Here is a 19,465-nt window from a genome sequence, read left to right on the forward strand (position 1 = left end):
TTAGACTGCCTGAAACTAATGTGGTCAGTCATTTTGAGCTCAGAAGTCAGAATAAAGGGAATGTTGCAGAAAAAAGACAGAAAACAGAATTAAGGACCAAAAAGGAATAGGAGTAGCAGAAATGTGTTCAGGGATGTTAAATTCACAGGCATCACTGTTTACCCTGGGCGGGTCTGCACTTGTGATGTGTGCTCAAACTATTTTTCTATCTTTGCATTTGCCCATTGGATTTTGTAGAGCCACAGGACAGAGAAGATATTTGTATAGAGGCCTTGAGGTTGCATTTCAATCTTCGTGTATGCATGTATGTTTATGAATGCAAGCGTGTGCATTTGTGGCATTTCTGTTTTGTTTTGTTTTTTAAATTTCTTTCTTTCTAGCATACAAGGCCTTCTGCAGTCCTTCCTAGCAAGCTTTCAGTTTGTTTGGTAATGGGATGTCAAGGCTAGCTGCAACCATTGCAACTGCAGGGTGTGTTACTTTGATAACCGGGGAGGGAGTGGCACAGGTATCTGCCTGCCAGTATGCCTGGTTTCTGGCACAAGTCCAACTGACAAGCCTGGAGTCAGACCTCAGACCTCACTGTACAGAGGCTGCTCTCACAGTATTTATTCAGTGAAAAAATATTGGCAGATTTAAAATAATGATCAATTACAAAATTACTATAAGCACAATAGCTGACTATACCCCTCCATTTTGGGTAGGGAAGACATTTAATCTCATATTGACTGTGCTAAAAGTGGCAATTACCTTACTGTCGTAAGGTAATTGCAGCAAGCCCCAAATCAAACACAAGCAGTCCAAGAAGCACAAAGTAAGTGGAAACAAATCCACGTAATTCTAAAGTCAAGACCAACAAGACCAAACAAGATTAACAAGCCCGAAGGAGATACACCCTGAGATAAGATCAAACAGTCGCAAGGTAGCAACAACAAGCCCCATGTCAACAAGTCATTATTTACCCCAAAGTCCGAACACAATTTAAGGAACAACAAGTTCCATCACCATACAGGCCAGGTCAATGAGAATTTCTAGTGCAAAACTAACAGTGCAGTTTTAGTACTACAGATTATTTCTAAACCCAATAAAGTTAGGTGTATCACATTTGATAGATGAGTTTTTGAGACCACTATTTCTCCAGATGCTCCAAATTAGTACAAAGAAATAAGCAAGGGTGACTGTTTACTATTGATATTTGCGGGGTGAGACAGTATTTGAGTTAAAATGTCAAAACTTTGAAAGAGCTAATTTTTTTATATACTTAAAACCAAAGTGGTGCATAGTTGTTCTTTTAATACATAAATATGTTTTAAGATTGGGTTTTTCTTGGGGCACAGATGACAGAAGGATGGCCATGAAATAATCCGTCAGAGAGCTGAAAACACTCATGTTAACACAATGAAGGCAGGATCGAAAACATTCATGTTGTTACTACAGAGATTAGCTCACTGTGGAAGATGGCTTACATATATAGAAGGTGGAGCCTTCTATGAATAAGCTGTAATATCTCCATGTTTTACAACTTGTATATACACATGGGGAAAAAACTGTTTTGTCCTTTTCTTGTTTTCTGTTGTCTGAGTGCAGCTGAAAACCTGCTGGAGGTGAAATGAAGGTGGTGATTCTTACCTTTCTTCACCTTCTTCTGCAGTTTGATGGTGTCTGAAGATTTCTTCTTGATGTCTGCTCTGGCCTTCTTGTACTCTGAACCACAGGAAAAAGCAGAAAGTGAGGAAGCTTTTGTCTTTGCCTAAGTGTCTGTGAGTGCGTGCTAGCCTGTTGACATACCTTTGGCGTGGTCTTTATCCAGCTGACTGGCCACTTTTTTCCACTCCTCCATTTTCAACTCAAGAGGTGTGATGAGACCTTCTGAGAGGGACCTGAGGGCAAAAAGAGATATAGACTCACTTTATAAAACACTGTGCCGAAACATTTTTTTTAAAATAATTAACACTGTAAATCAAAAGAGCACTTTAGTGAAGTTCCAATAAGGGCCTAAGGGTACATCTTTCGCCATCTTACAATGCTGTGATTGCAGCCATTCCCCAACTACCTGTGAATGGTACTCATGGTCATTGATCAGTGGGTTTTGGTCAGTGGTTGTTGATCAATGGTCATGAGAATTTGCATAATTATGATTAAGGAACTGACCTCCCAGCCCATTGTTCCTTCAGTGGGCTGTTTTCAGTCATTATGCAAATGTACTGTTTATAAGATTTGGGGAAACCTGCAGTCAGCTGAGACTGAAGAAGTCACTTGGATGAGTGACGAAACGTTTCTTCCACAAAACGCTACGTCCAGATGAACAGAATCAACTTTTGGAGATTTACTTTCCTGGATGATTGAGAATGAATCAAGATACTTATAAATTGACTTTTGTCCATCCGTTTACAGTAACTAAAGGAATAGTAAACAAAACTTTAATTACATGTTGACCAGTGCTCTATCAATTTTAAAAATACCAGCAATTGTAGGTTCTACTACTCAGCCTCCTAGTAGATACACCTATGGTATCAATTTTAAAATCCTACATCATCTTGTTCTTGAGTTAGCGCATTCATAAGGTTTTCAGAAAACGTAACCTCTAACCAGAGGTCAGAAGTCACTGAGATCCAAAATGTTTAGTAGATGCACCCATGGTATCAATTTGAAGCGCCCATATCATCTTGTTCTTGAGTTATCGCATTCACAAACTCAGTGTGAGAATTCAATGCTTTTATACGCTCATGTTACTGTGGATATCTGGAGGAGAGAAACTGCACCAAACGTCTTTGTGATGAAATTGTATCGATCTTTATTGATTTACTCTTTATTTACTCATGGTTCACACATTTTATTGAGTAAGACTGGCAACAAGTCATCAATTAAAACCTTAAAATCAATTCTAAAATTACATGGTAATAAGAATGATAGGAATAAGCTGTACTTTATGTAGACTTACATGTATAACAGCTTTCAAAATAAAAGAGGAAATAAAAGCATCCATGACCATCTCTAGATTTCCTTTTTGTATAAAACTGAGCTGACCTTACTGAGTCTCCGGAGCTGCCTAAAACATGACTGAACAGCTGAGCTGACAAGCTTTTTGTGACTGAAGTGATCAAAAATGACACCAAGGTTTTTACAATACGGCCCCATATTTAGTGAATGAGAGCCCAAATGTGTTTTGGTATATGTGTTAGGTGCTTCCATTGTACTGTTTTTCATAATTTAAACAAACTGGCCACACCCTACAAAAGCAGTTTACAACAAACAATCTGAATAGTAACTTTAATCTAGACTTCTTTTTCTTCAAATGAGTGGTTCAAATAACTGAACTGGGAATCTGTGCCTGCGTGCACTTGATGCTAAATTATGTGCTGCTGCTGTGTCTTTACTATGAAGCTGCTGAGTTAAATATTAAATAAGGCTGTAAAAGCACAACTTTATTACTCAGTAAGGGACAGAATAATTTAACCTGAGCATTACCTCAGCAGGCTGGAAAGAGACAACTTTACAATTTAATAATGCAGCTGTTATAGCAGATATCTGCTACCTTTAAATAAGATGTTTTCTTTAACATTCTCATTTATATAGATGAAAGAAGATGGAAGAACAAAACTTGTAGGGGACTCCAGACAGGCAGCACAGGTACACCTAATAATGTGGCTTCTGAGTGCATGTGCCGTGATCCGCATGAGACACAATATATGCGTCACTGACTGACACCTCTGCTAATGACAGCAGACAGTAATGACAGGACAGCTGTAATGTTGCAGTGACAGTGATAATGGGTGAAATCAGGATAGCATACAAGTCCAGCTTTCTCACACTCCCTCACACACACACACACACACACACACACACACAGTTGGTGTTAACATATGTCTGTTGGAAATAATTACCCAATTCCCACACTGCCTGATAAATGGTGTCACCGCACCATCATTCAAACCTTCACCTGCCTTACCTCCTTCCTACATAAAGATTATATTCAAAGCTGTGTGTGAGTGGAGGGTGAGAATTAGTGTCTTACGTGGTAAACAGCTTAAGTTTGGACTCGATGCTCCGGTGTCTCATACACATCCTGGTTAGCGCTGAGCCTATCTCCTTGGTGGCACCTGGAACAATCAGAAAATAACTTATTTTTAAAAAGAAAAAAGAAAAAAAATCAGAATAGAGTTAATTTTAAAGTGCTCACAAAATTTAATAATAAAATGTAAATAAATTACATTCCGGTATTTGGCATTACGGTATATAGCTTATATAGTTGTTTTCTATGAGATTAACTGTACAAATGGATACAGAGAACCACAGGAGTTATCAGTCACGGCTCTATTGATCTATAATTCCTAACAAGTGTTAGTGTTGTTTTTTTAAGGGTCCAACACTGCTGATCAAAAAACACAAGAGGAGAAGAGCAATCTTCCTGTCAGGACATGATTCCTGCACCAAGGAATTCTTTTCCTTTTTTTTAAATCCACATAAAAACAAAAAGCTTCAACCAGACCTGACGGAAAATGAATTAAAATAACACAGAACAACATGTTTTTACAGTTTTTAATAAAAACAGTAAAGATATCTTCACCCAAGCATTTATTAATTTATTTTTTTAATCTGAGAAATAGTACTTTGTGTGAGAAGCACAGTCAGTGGCTTTACTGCCTGGGACTGATCATTGTTACGGATGGAGTCCACCCCCACGCTTAAGTTTCCTGTCCGAGTCAGGAAAAACCCATCTTAGCTAACTAGCTAGTCCAGCTCTGTGGTCTTCAAACATTTTTGTTCAGAGGCTGATCATTAAGGAAAACCAGGATTTGCCAGTAATGCAAAAAATCTGTGTTCATCAATACGCACACCTGTTGCTATGCATGCTCTTAGCATGAATTAAATAAATTGACATGTAATCCACATTATTAGAGAGATTTGGTTGGATTTTGTTGGTATTTGCTGACTGTATATTTGTGAAAGACATCAAAGGAGCTGCTGAAAGGCCAGACATAAGACAGAGTCAACACCTCTGTCAGTTTAAAAGGAGCTCTTATCACTGCGATTTTACCCAGATGACTATCATCAATGTGGCGACTCTTATTTATTTATTTTTTTAAAGCTTTTTGCTGCTGCTGCTGAAAAACCAGTGAAGGAAATCTAGATCATAACCTAGATCATTATGAGCAGATGACAGGATATCTGTCAGGTGTTTGTATAACACACCACCTTAAACTTTCTATACTTCAAAACAACGTAAGGGCTCCAAAAATCTAAAGGTTTCTGAGCTCGGCTGATCTAAATGATATCTCTACATGGAACTAAACAGAATTTCCACATCATGATTTTGAGTGTCTGGCAACCCTTGCAGCAGCAATTTATGTCTAATTGTCCAGATTTATATTAACATACGTAGTGAAGACATAGAAGGACGTTGACAAGCGGTATTAAGTGTATTTATGTTTCGCCAGTAGAGCTGAATTTGCTCATTAAGTTGCAGTCATGACAACAGACAAAAACTAATCAATGAAAATTATCAACAAAATCGAACATGTCATAAAAAAGCTAAATGAAGTTTAAAAAGTCTAGTAAAGAGCTTGAAACATACAAAAGCTAAATAAAATAAAAATGGTGAATAGAGTAAAACTGTAGTAGAAAAAAATTCTGAGATGAGTAAATGAGTTGTTGCCCGTAGCCTGCATGATCTGTAAAACACAAAAACAGGAGCTGAACTGAAGCTCTTGAACATTGTAGCAGTTTGTGTGAGGTTGTTGCTTCATTAGAGGCTATTTGGAAATCAATCGGATTAAAATCTTATGACGAGTGGTGTAATGTGTGTTGAAATAATAGGTGTGTGTCTCATTTTGTTAAAAAATTATGTAAGAAAGACACCACCTCCTTTAATAACCAGTTTGGGTTTATATGATGTTACAATGTTAGCTTCATGCTGAAATGCCCACAAAAGCATGACAAATGCAAACACAGCCAGGACACATTTAAACACACTGACTAATACACATTTGATAATGAGCTTGTGTGCACATCAGGAGGTTAGCTCTCTCAGTCTCTTTCTCCATCTTTATATCATTTATAAAAGGTATTCCCCATTTTGCTCCCACTTTAAAGAACAATGATCTGAGTGGGTGAAAGCCCAGAGCTGTGATTTTTTCATGTTATGAATCAAGACATCATATATGAACACATCCATTACAATCTCCAAACCAGAAATAGAGAGAAGTGTTTGCATCTGTTAGTTTGATTGTATATTTAGGCTTGATGTAACACTATGTTTGCAGTAGGGATAAATACTAGAATAAATACCAATAGATGCCAAAATACTGAAAAGGCAGTGGTACTTGTTTTTCTTTGTTACCATAGCACCAAATGTACTGAGGTGACAGTTCTTCTAGAAATGAAACAGGCAGCGTACAGCTACAAGTGTTGTAGTCCAACTTTACTTGACGAAAAATAAAAAGATACCCCACAAGAACAGTAAAAAGTACACGTAGAAAATGGTGATTGGTGCAGCTGCCACGACAGCTCTGCTGCGACACACTGATAAAATTGATAAGGAAGGTTGAGCTGGCTAGGGAAGTAATTTGCATTTTAGGGGGAATGACCAAAGGGGTGAAACTGATTTGCAAAAGGAAATATGCAAATGATTTTATCGTGTATTTTGGATCAAGGGAGGAAATACTTACAATTTAGCAAAGCACCTAAAAGACCGACATCCAATATATATGTTTTCCTGAAAAACATGTTATCATTTTGTTTGAGACAGCTGGCACTGCCGCTGTGAAATCAACTCTGCTCCATAGGCTAAATGTTTGCAATGCCTAGTATTAGATGCTTATGATAATGTAATGCAACTATAATATTAGCAAACTATCCTAACATTTCCATTAAAGCCTCTCCAACAAAATGTAATTAAAGATCTGCCACTGCGTCTATGTTTTAAAACAAGCTTTTAATAAAGGAGTTTTGTATGTGGGATGATCACTTTGTTTTGGTATCAAGTTTGAGTGTCATGATTGAGGATCATGTAATTCTGGTGGAATTGATACTGACTACAAAATTTCTGGTGTTAAGACATCCCTAGTTTGGAGAGACTTTTTTATTTTATTTTATTTCACCGGGATTGTTTTCGTCAGTAAAATGGTGAGGTCTGTGGGGACGCCACGGTGAGCCAATTTACACACAAAAACCAGACTAAAAGAGTTAGAACTACAGGCCCAAAAAAGAAAAAAAAGTGAGGAGAAAAACCCACACAATTCAGGCAAGTTTTATGATTTAATAACATTTTAGCTGATCAGCTGAAATTAATTCAGTAGCCTAATGGTCACTAATTACAGTAGGCCTATTCATTCAAGGTTAAAAAACAAACAACAAACAAAGCTCTCCTGCTGATATAGCTTCCTTTCCTTTCCTTTGTAAAGTAAGTAGGAAATAAAGTTCTCAGTGTGTGTCCATCTCTCTGTGGTTACACATTTTGCTTTTAGGCCACCCAGGACGCAGTATGAAAGATGGATAGCACTGCCATTAGTGCAGTTTGATGGCATCTCTTGTCCAACTCTGGCAACTATTTGTGTATTTCACCAGGGATGACAGAATGACTAGACAATGAAGAAGCTTACGTAACCTTAGGACCACTTCAGAACATTTTAATAACACCATAGAAAACGCGTGAACGTAACACATCAAGTCAGTGTAACAGGACCAGTTTCTATACCAAGTGTTTCTTAGTACAGAAATTACATGAGTTCACCAGGGGCTTTTAAAAGCCCCTGGTGAACTCATGTTTAAGAAACCAGCTTGAGATGATATGAGTGTTGTGGTATCCTGTTCAAAGCCGCCATTAAGAGATGAGTTCACTGTGGTCATATAGGGACAGACATGGTCAGCAACAACACTGTGAAAGGCTATGATGACTAAATCTTGCTCAGCTGCCACCATGAGGCTAAAAACCACAGCAGCATGAGATGTTAATGCAATCATGACAGGTACCATTCTTTACTGTTTACACCAAATTGTGACGCTGTCATCTAAATGATACAGCAAAAATGTATACAGAGATGCTTATATGCATATGCTTGTATTATTAAAATGAATATCTAAGGTTCATCCAGGTTGCACTGTGTTGAGCCTATTGATATCTATCATACATGCCCAGTTTTTTTACAGTCTGTATTGTTTCTTAAGACTTTCTGTAACTGTATTATGGAGAGATAGGTAGATATCTATAGATAGATATACATGTCAGATATGTGAAGCCTAACGGTGAGTACGCATTCAATTCCTTGTGGATGAGCAGTTTCTGAAAAAGACACTCATGCTGTTTCAACTACCTTTCCCAATGCTACACTTTATCTCCAGCAGTAGTCTTGACCATGTCTACATTCTTTAAAGCAGTGAGATTCTGCCACGTGACTAGCCGATTAGGTATTTGCTATAAAGAGCAGTTGGGCATAAAGTGGCTGGTGGGTGTATGGGACCTTTATTCAGATTTGTTCCACATTTCGGAGGTCACATAAATGTTGAGGCAGAAGAACTAGAGTGGGGACAGAAATGCCTCTTCATTTCAACAGTGAGTCCTCTGTCGTCCTCTGCTCATCATAAAGGTTTCTTTGTGTGACTCAGTGTGTCTGTGGACACAACACTTCCTGTTAAACTGTTAATGTTTTAGCGTCTGAGACAAACAAACAGAACCGTTACTTCCACAGCCCGTTTTCCTTTTGTTGTGTTTTGTTTGCGTTTTTGTACAACAAAAATGACAACTTTTGACAAAGCAATCCTGTTAGTTCATTCAAATAAAAAAACAAAAAAAAAACAAAGGCAGTTACATTCCTAAACTGGTTACAATCCTAAGCACCAGAGGTATGTGGAAGTTGCTTTGGTTTTTTTTTAGATTGATCTGGTCGGTCAATCATCCTTTTCCATCCACCTACTTTCTTAACTGTTTATTCGATTAACTTAAGATCCCTGGGTCTATCTTATTTCTCAAAGAACAAGAGGCTGGGTATACCCTGGATGAGTCGGCAATATACTATATGACCCAGAGTCAGGCATACAACAATTTACATTCTGACCAACAGGATTCATCAATAAACCGGACCTAACATGTATGTCTGGAACCTGGAGTACTCAGTGAAAACTGGATATAAATTCATTTGAAGAACTGAAAAGTGCCTTTCCAAGCTATTTGCAGCAGCTGATTAGAAGTGCTAAACAGTTGATAAGAAGTCTAAAAGATATAAATGGCACAAAGTCATCAAGGCTAAAATTAGGTTAATTATGATGCAAGTGAAAGTACGTAGCTGTTGTCTCAAGGTCCTTTGTTTTCATTTGATAAGACATTTAACTGGCATTTTTGGCACACCCATTCTACTTACACTGACTAATACTACCCGACTGCAATTTTTTAAAATATAAAGCAGGCCTCAAGCAGGTCTGTATCGGCTGCATATCCAAAAACAAAACAGACACTACTATGGAACCATTAATTCTACCTATAAAAGAGAGGAGTTTGCAATGGTGTTGAGGAGCAAGATTGTCCTTTCTCTTTTAAAACAAATGTGGACGTGCTTTCAATGTTTTTCAGGCCTCTAGCAAAGGTCTTTTGATGATTTGTGACTGTGTGGGTATGTTCTGTGATTTCAGCTCTCCTACTCTGACACTGAATCGAACAATTAGTGACATCCACTTTACTCAGCTCTAGTGTGATGAAAGTGATACAGCAGATTTTCAGCAAAGAGACCGAGCTGTGTGAGCTCACACTGACTCATTTTGTGTCGTTTGAATATCTAAATCAGAGACCTGCACAGGGAGGAAGCAGGAAGGCTCACATAGGCTGCAAAGCTGACTCATAACTGACACGTTTAAAACAAAAGGACAATTACACTGGCAGATCAGGTGTGTCTGCTCATCCACTCAAAGAGCAATTTAAGAGTAAAACTGAACTGACTATCACATTAACACTCACTCAATCGTCCATCATTTCATCTGCCTCTATAGATCCTCTTTCTTTCTCTCTTATCCATCCTCAGTGCCCCTCCCCCTCCTCCAGACTTCTGTTATCCCCTTTACTTCCTTTCAACCTCCTCTCTGCTGTAACTAAACAAAATAATTATGAGCCCAACATGTGCAGCAACATGGTGGACAGCATGTGTAACATTCATAAACATGTACTCTCAGGTATGAAGTTTAGGTTCATTTCATGGGTGGGGCGAGGTGTGTTTATTTGCCTATTGCACTTCAAGTTCTCAGCTCAGGTATCAATTAAATCTTAAATGTTACAGTCATATCATCATTATCTTAATACAGCTACAGCAGATGTTCCAACAGGCCTAAAAATATATATTTTTTAAGTCTTTAAATACATTTTAAATCTCTATTTAAAATTCTAAGACATAACGATGGCTAATGAGCTTACAGTAGACAGAAAATGAACACCGTCTGGGCTGGTCCCTCAGTTCTAAGATTTTCTGGGCTTTTTTAGATAAATTTAGTTTCGTGTCATGGTTCAAGTTAAGCTCAAATAACCCTTGCTGTATAAACCAGATCATTCAAAAACTTCACACAGGTTTGAATGTCTTGAACATGTTTTAAACATGTCATACATACCGGTACCTGCACAGAATGAAATAGGTCATAGTTAAGTACATTCACATAAAGAAAAATAATTACCTTTCCATCAAAACAGCTGCGGTCAATGACGCTTCTATCATGAGCTAATTGATAAAGATTTTTTCAATCTGTTCAGTCAGTGCAGTTCAAGTTCTACATTTTTGCCATCCTGTGTTCAACATCCAAACTATTTCCAAAGAAGAGTTTAATCATTCTCTCTTCAACTATACATACTTGTATACAGAGCTTTGATCAATTAACCACCAGCCTAGCAGGCATGTCTTTGGGCAATGGGAAGAAGCCATAGTACTTGTGGGGAGCCCACATAGCTACAGGGAAAACATGCCAACTCCAAAGAAATGCCTCACCTGGGGTTCAAACCAGGAGACGCGTTGGTGTGAGGTGACCGTGCTAACTACTGTACTACCATGATGCATATACAGTGCACTTATTGGTACTATTAACAGTTAAATATTTGTCAAGTGAATATTCATTTCTTTTGAAATATTAAATTTATAAAATTTGATTTATATATTTTTGTTATTGTTGACAGCCCTAAATGTACAACTGTAGCAGAGGTAAAAAAAAAAAAAAAAAAAGAAGGACAGCTTGAGCCAGATGTTAAAGTGTAACATTCTGTCATTTAGATATGGATCACTTTAAGGTAACGTTCCTCACAGCATCGTTCAGACGTTCCCATATTTACCATTTTTATTTATTTATTTTGTTTTCTTTTTACATTTACATTTGGCAGTTTCAGGTCTCCAAAGTTTAAAGCAACAATGTAGATAGCTTTCATTTTGTTTTCCAAATAACCCAGTGCTTCCATCATTTCCTAGAAATTACAGTTATCAGAATCAGAATCAGAATACTTTATTGATCCCTGGGGGAAATTATTTTTTGTTACAGTGCTCCATTTTAAACCAACATTAAGACATTAAGTTATGACACCCTCCCATTATTTTGCCTCCATATAAGACAACAATCAAAGACCTTTAACCCTAACACATGGTGTGAACATTTATTTAATAAGACATGAATCACACATGGTGTGAAAAGGCTGTGAAAAGGTTGGGATTAGGCAATCAGCTCTCATGGATCATTTTAGTGTAAAGGTCAAATGCAATATATCAACAAGAATACCCACAGGGCTAGTGAAACAAAAGTGTGCAACCAGGTATTGAACAGTGTGGGCGGTTCTTGTGATTGTGTTCAGACATGTCTAACAGAGCTCCGTGTGGCGTGGAGATGACTTCAGAGAAAAATGTAACCTGACAAGATCAGTGTGGGAGTGAGTTTGTTTTTGATTCTCACATTTTGTTGTGTTCTGAATTTGACATAATGCAGATTTAAAGCTCTGAAGCAGTTTAGAAATTGCATTTATGAATTTGAAGTCTTTTTTAAATACACCAAAAGGTCAGACGTATTTGGTTACCAGTAAATCATGCTTGACCATGGGTATCATACAACGCTGTGTCTTTGTGAGGCCTGATATATGCCATTTGCGGTCCATTTCTAATATTTTTGCCAGGAGCATTTCTTTCTTAAATTAAATCCTGCTCAACTTGTGATGTTCTTTGCTGAATTTTCTGGCACAGAAAGCCAACACACAGACAGCATATTGCTGCCATCTGTGTGCCAGCAGATTTGTGTGAAGCCATTAGCTGGAATGTGTATTACATCAGCTGACATAATAACGTTAATACTGCCACTATTGTTTGAAAACACCACCCTAAATGTGGTTCTGTAACTTCCACTTTACAGAAGATCCTTAATGACCTCCAACACCGATTTCCACATCCTTTTGGCGAAACACCAGTAGTTAAACTTCACATGCCCATAGACGAAGCAGGAATCGTATATAGAGGTTGTTTATTTTAGGCTTCAATCACACAAGCTTAGTGCCCATCAGCAACCCCTGAAAACTATAGGTTGCTGAGGAAAAAATGTTTACTGCCTGACTAGTTAGCAAGTAGTTGCTAGACACTCCTTGCTGTTTCTAGGTGAAATCAGTCACAAACAGGGTTCTGCAATAAAAATAAATAAATAAAATTTTAAAAACTCCTTTGTCACTAGCAGATTGCTAAGGTTCCCTGTAGCCTACATGGAACACACTGACGTCTGCAAACACTCACCAACTGCTTGCTGAGTGATAATGAAACCATGAAAAACACAAACTGGAAACAAACTGGCATTGTGGCCGACTGTGGCAATCTATTAGAGATCTAAACAATCACGAGGAGGAGGAGGGGTACAGTACTTTATACCTATTTGCAACTTATGTCACTTTTAGCAATTACTCGCCAACTGGCTGGGGAATACCAATTTTTCCTTAGTAACCTGTGATCACCAAGGGATCACTGACCAGTCTCTGGGACTGACTTTCTTTAAACTATCAGAAGCCATAAATAATAACTGAAAAGAATATTTGATCAACTGCCCAGCCATACTTAAAGGACACACTCCAAAATTTTGACAGGAAACCACATCAGACAAATTAATACTCAAAGCATTGGCATCAAACTGTTTTGATCTTATTTTTGTCTAATTTAGGATTATTATTTAGGATTTTTTACCACAGACATAGACACAGAGTTCTAAAAATATTGAAATATAATTCACCAAAACAAGATATATGTAAGTAAATAAGAATTACATGACTACAATCAGTCTTAAGTGGAAAAAAAAGGAAAAACAAAACTCCAGTCACTGATAATTTCCCTCCATTTTCCAATGACGACGCCAGAGAAACAGTGCAAGGGCTGTTTGTCCTTCTCCTAAACCCAGATTTTCCAGCTTCACTCTCCTCCTCACTGCTCATAATGTGGCCCTTTCAGAAAAGCCTGTAAGTGTGTATGTGTGAATTAATTCCTGTCATTTTTTTTTATGCTCCTGAGTTGTTCCACCAAGACTAGCCGCCAGTGTTTTCTTTTCCTCCAAACCTACTGTGATTGTGGCCATCAGGAGAAGAAAAAAACCCTATGTATCATGAGTTTACATAGTTGATCAGTTTAGACTCAAAGGCCTTTCAATTTCTGCATGCACTGTGGCTCATTTAACCTTTCCCCTTCTATTGATCCACTTGTTATTGATTAACTGACCAGCTGACCAGTCAATATAGAGAAAACTGCATGTTTACCTCTGCAATACTTGAGCAAGCAAACATGCAGAGAAAGCTGACCTTAGGAAACCTCTGGTGGAATTAGTCAGGACTCAGTAGGTCGTCTTGTGATCTCTGTGTGTGTAACTGTGTGTGTGCTTTGAAAGCCCCATGATGCTAAAGACGTCAACAGTTCCTTGGTTACTGAGGAAACCAGTCATGTGGAATCAAGAGAGGAGGGGAACCTGCTTTGAAAATCAGCTGATTGTGATGAGATTTATTGAACTCTAGTGCTGTTCTTATTGTCACACTTTAAAATTAACATTAATAAATACTGGCATTCATTTACTCATAGAAATTAGAAGAGGAAGACACTCAAAGACTTTAAATCAATGCAGGAATTAGTTAGTTCTCAGTTAAAGCCATGAGAAAGAGGAGAGCCTTTATCATTGTTTACTGAAATATAACAGAATTAAATCACATGTGATTTAATTGGATAACCCATCCTATCCCCCACTAGTACTGCCACAAACGATTATTTTGATAGTCGACTAGTCAGATCATCATCCATTGGACGTAAAACGTACAGCTTATTGCACTAGCATGCATCTGCTCTTATATAACTATCATTAGCTTACAGCTTTAAGTGTTTAAGGTATGTGCTAACTAAAAATAAAGACAAGATGATAGTTTATTAAATTTAAATGAAATTTGCAGATTGTTTCGGTGGTGTTTAATAAACTCCTTGCTATCTAAAATATAACAGGACACCGGAGTATATTCTCGAGCACCTTTAATCTCTTTTCAACTTTAATCTCAGCCAAACAGATTTACTCAGGAACAAATAAAATACTAAAAAAGCCAAACAATAACATTTTTAAGTTATCTAAGTGACTCATATATCATGTTTAACCTGAGTAGCGAAAGACGGCGGTGGGTTTGAAGACGATTTGCCGGGAGTCCGGTGTTCTCACGGGCTCTAGTGAGCCTTGCCCCGGGCTCGCTATCGAGCTAGTGGGTAACAGACGTCTCCGAAAACGTCGGAGCTCTTTTGAAAATATGTGGTGTCTTGATAAACTGAGCAGATATTTGAGGTTTACACAGCTACATTCTTGCCTAAACGTTTATTTTGTGACCCAGAAAGAATAATGAGAGTAATATTAAAACTAACTAGCTGCCGCCATTGTTGTAAACTGCGCTGGGCTGCGCTATGAATTCTGGGACACAGCTTCTTCTTCTTCGGGGTTTAACGGCAGCTGGCATCCTTGTACATGCAGTGCTGCCATCTTCTGTTTCAGTCCGTTATTACACTCTTAAATCCTACTACTTATTCCTGCGTCTTTTGGGATCTTGCAAAGCTTCAAACGACGCGTCGACTATTAAATCAGTCGTCGACGATTTTGATAGTCGACGTAATCGTGACTAGTCGACTAATCGTGGCAGCCCTATCCCCCACACACACGCATCGGAAAAAGAGGTGACATTAGCCAGTCAGCAGCCTTAGACAGTATCACCTCTTCCATTTAGGGATACTCTAACCGATCAGGTGTTGATTGCTTTAAAGCAATGGCTCAATGCAATGAGTTCATAAGTGGCTTTAAAAGCTCCGACTTATTTTCTAAACCAGCTTCTTGTTGAGAATTATGGGGCCTTACATTAACACATTAACCCTGTGACAGACTGGCAACCTGTCCAGGACGTTCCCAAACGTTCACCCTGTGACACCTGGAATAGGCTCCAGCCCCCACAACTCTGAACTGGAGCGTATGAAAATGAATGCATGAATAGATATTAACACACCACCTTAAGGTCTGAAGTAGCTGCAGCTCAGTAAGAAAAGATGCCTCATAGTTCTGTGGATTTAGCAATAATCTGCCAGTTTCAATTGTAATCATGCCAAAGTGCTCAGTTTGGTAAGCAACAACAAAAGCAGATAAAGGAGGATGAAATGTCTCACAGGACAAAGATTTTCTGGCTTTGCTGATTTGTGAGGTCACCTATTAGAATATTTTTTAAAAACTGGATGTTTACTAAAGTGTGCCAATGCCTGTAACAGGAACCTATGACAAAAAAAATCAACACATGAGAATCAGCTGCCATCAATCAAACGGCATCCTATGGCATAAATGTGACTTTATGACGTTTGGAGGGAGAGACAGTTTCATATTTTTTTGATAGTTGCATATGTGGGAAGCAGACTTTAAATAAAGCTATACTGTCCAGTCAAAAAATAAAATCTTCAATTACAACAGTTTACCTGTGTGGTTTTATTTCGCATGCCTTTTCTGGCTGTATTCAACAACTGATGTTACAGGTATTGACACAACAAGTACAAGTACCTCGGGCTGTGGGTGGACAATAAACTGGACTGGTCATGCAACACAGAGCACCTGTATAAAAAAGCCCAAAGCCGACTGTACTTCCTCAGGAGGCTGAGGTCTTTTAACATCTGCAGGAAGCTCCTGAGGATGTTTTACCAGTCAGTGGTTGCTGGAGTACTTTTCTATGCTGTGGTGTGCTGGGGGAGCAGCACAGCAAAGAGGGACTCATCCAGGCTGGAGAAACTGATCAGGAGGGCTAGCTCTGTGGTCGGCATGAAGCTGGACACTCTGGTGACAGTGGCAGAGAAAAGGACATTAAAGAAACTGATGGACATTATGGACAATGCTGGGCATCCTCTGCACACGGCCATAAACAACCAGAAGAGTCTGTTCAGTGACAGGTTGCTTCTCCCCAAGACAAGAACTAACAGACTTAAAAACTCCTTTGTCCCACACGCCATCAGACTGTTTAACTCCTCTCTGGAGGGGAGAGGGAGGGGAAACAGGAGGACAAAGGAGGGGGGAACAACTAAGCTGTAGTGCCTCTGCACCTCACTGTACAATACCTTGTGCAATACTTTTTGTAAACAGTCAACAGTGCAATAGACTCAATACTTGAAATGTGCAATTCACTTGTATTTTTATTCCTATTTATTCTATTTATCCCCTTTGTATATTTTATTTATATTTGTCTCTGTATTTATATATATATATATATATATATATATATATATATATATATATATATGTGTGTGTGTGTGTGTGTGTGTGTGTGTGTGTGTGTGTGTGTGTGTGTGTGTGTGTGTGTGTGTGTGTGTGTGTGTGTGTGTATATATATATATATATATATATATATATATATATATATAACAGTTCTGTAACTGTAACTTTGGTCGTTGCTGTGCTTTTTTTGGAAGTCGAATTTCCCAGAGGAACCCACCCGAGGGATTAATAAAGTTCTATCTTATCTTATCTCTCTTATCTTACAACACAAGGATGCTGTCAGCGTCTATGAAGCATGAAAGTGGATAACGAACAATTAAAGTCAGCTGTCACTGAAAGTTGTCCTGACACGTTTCCACATTGAGAAACAGCAACATGGGGTGTTCAGCAATGCTGAACAATGCCACCTTTGACCAAGACACCAACTGATACCTGTCACTCATGTCTGTCTGTCTGTCTGTCCTGGTAGAAAAAAAAATTCAAATGCACAACTTCTCCGTTTCCCATACCACAAAACTATGACATCATGAGTATTACCAAGAAAAGCAAACAAAGTGCCTACACATAGACCCGCCAAACCAGTTCTGACATACATGTAGTCCCCTGCAGGCAATTCAAGGGGCTGAAAAGGAGAAAACAATTAGGGAATTTACAAGATGCCAGGACTTGCCAGTGTTAAAAGTGAACATGTGTAGGAGTGTGTGTTAAATGCATTGGCCCTGCTTAAAGTCAGCTGTTCCTTTTTCTTTTGTCTGCCTTTTCTCTCACACACTGGACAGCTGAGTTGAGACTGCAGAGAATGAGGGGGATGAGGCAGCTGTCAAAACACTATGCAGATGCGCGCGCATGCACAACAGAGGAATGCGTCTCATCAACGCGCAGTGTGTGAAGGCTATATCAGCTTCACATTGAACTAAGTGCCAACAGATGGTAACCTTCCTACATCCACCGCTGTGCCAAACAAGAACCAAGGTTTGATTACGGCACAAAATATAATTAATTTTTATAATTTGGATAGTAATTATAATTTCATTTATTTAGCATGACTACTCATTAAATTAACACTTTCCTTTGGGAGGTGTGACCATGCACAAAAGCATGAAAGGGTGCGTGGTCAATATAGTTAAAACAGGGGGTCTGACTTGGATGTTTAGTATGTCCATTTTCTTGATGAACAAAGTGCAAGTGAATTAAATACCATTTGTTTTAATTACACTTATGGTGACATTCCTAAAGCCCTTGAGGTGAGCTCCGAATTATTTTATATTTAGGAATTATAAGACATTTTAGAAGAAATTTAAATATAAATATAGCCCATTTTAATTGAAAAACAAACATAAAATAGCAAAAAAAAAAACAGGTGGATGATTTGATGAGGGATACACAGGAGTCTGGCACAAAGTATTGGATGTAAAGTCCATCTTAAAAGGGCAACAGCTGGTCCCTGCCTTCCCTCCTGACAACATATAGATTGGGAAACAACAGGAAAAGACATTCTTTGGAGATCTCCACAGCAGCCAAACAGAGGCTGATTGACTGCAAACAAGGCAACCTAGGGCTGTGCGATATGACCAAAATCTCATATCCCAATATAAGACATTTTTCATCCCGATAACGATATATTTCATACAATAGTGCATTTTCTGTAAATTCTGTGAAACTCGGGCAACTCGACTTGCGTGAAGTGTTTTCATCTGGGCGTCGTTTATCTGGAGTCGAGTGTTTTGACCGATGCATGAAAGTATATATTTAGAAGTTGCAATAGCTGTCATTTTCTTTGTGAGTATTTATTACATGGCGTGCTGCGGGGGAAAAGCCTGTTCTAACATTTGAGTCTAAGGTTTATTTTGAGCACCTGACCACTCTTATTTGCTTCTCATCCATAAACTCTCTTTACACACTTTCACGCGATTCTCACGTGGGTGGTAGAAGAGGTTTGTCATGTTTGAGTCTGTGGTGTTGACCGGTTTGCGGCATAATTTGCATAGTAGTTTTCTGGTCCATGTCAGACTTTTCATAACCAAACCATGTCAATGCTACAGAGGTAGCCCCTTGCTTAGGAATAAGGTCCTCGATTTCTTTTGACTGGTCCTTCTGTTTGGAGCTACCTGGTTCTGCCTCATCTTCACTGGCCATGCTGTTATTCTCTGTATGGTGACCAAACAATGAAAGAAAATATTGCCGTAAACAGTGTATTTTGCGACGCCACTAAACAAACGATAGCATGTAACATGAAACGATAGATGTTTTAATTTTGGCATCTAGTATATTTCGTTATATCACACAGCCCTAAGGCAACCCAACCCTCAGTCATGTGGCACCAAATGCAGACTGGGTGATAGACCCTTACAGATCCAGAGACAACTATTATAGCTATAAACAGTAAAAACATTTCTACAGATTCACATTTTAAAACTTTTTACAAAATCTATTTCTTCTAGATAGATTTTGCTGAGTAATGTCCTTCTTCTAGGGCTGCATTAAACAGCACGTGATTTCGGGTGCCGGCTAAGTTGGTGAGCAGGTGACCATCTGCTTCTTACATCATACATCATTAGCAGTTTCCGAGTCCAGACACCTCTTCAGTTTCCAGACTCAAACAAACACTGCGGCATCACTAACAGTTAGAAACTCTAAATTCTTTAGTCTGAAATAATAAACAAAACACAAGCTTTGTAGTGAAAAATATAAAATATATAAAATAACTATGAATACCCTCCGATTATGTCAT

General features: G+C 38.4%; 1 protein-coding gene across 2 annotated transcripts in view; it reads right to left on the minus strand.

Moving 5' to 3' along the window:
* Positions 1 to 19,465, minus strand: part of mtss1 (MTSS I-BAR domain containing 1) — a 98,887-nt gene that overhangs the window by 24,753 nt on the left and 54,669 nt on the right. For both annotated transcript variants that reach the window (XM_080301204.1, XM_080301205.1), the window contains exons 4-6: positions 4,016 to 4,100; positions 1,789 to 1,880; positions 1,630 to 1,704 (exon numbers count right to left, since the gene is read on the minus strand). In XM_080301204.1, the coding sequence (XP_080157330.1) occupies positions 1,630 to 1,704; positions 1,789 to 1,880; positions 4,016 to 4,100 (252 nt within the window). The remainder of the gene's footprint in view (positions 1 to 1,629; positions 1,705 to 1,788; positions 1,881 to 4,015; positions 4,101 to 19,465) is intronic.

The sequence above is a fragment of the Astatotilapia calliptera genome, chromosome 5 (genome assembly GCF_964374335.1).
Source record: "Astatotilapia calliptera chromosome 5, fAstCal68.1, whole genome shotgun sequence".
Taxonomy (NCBI): Eukaryota; Metazoa; Chordata; class Actinopteri; order Cichliformes; family Cichlidae; genus Astatotilapia; species Astatotilapia calliptera.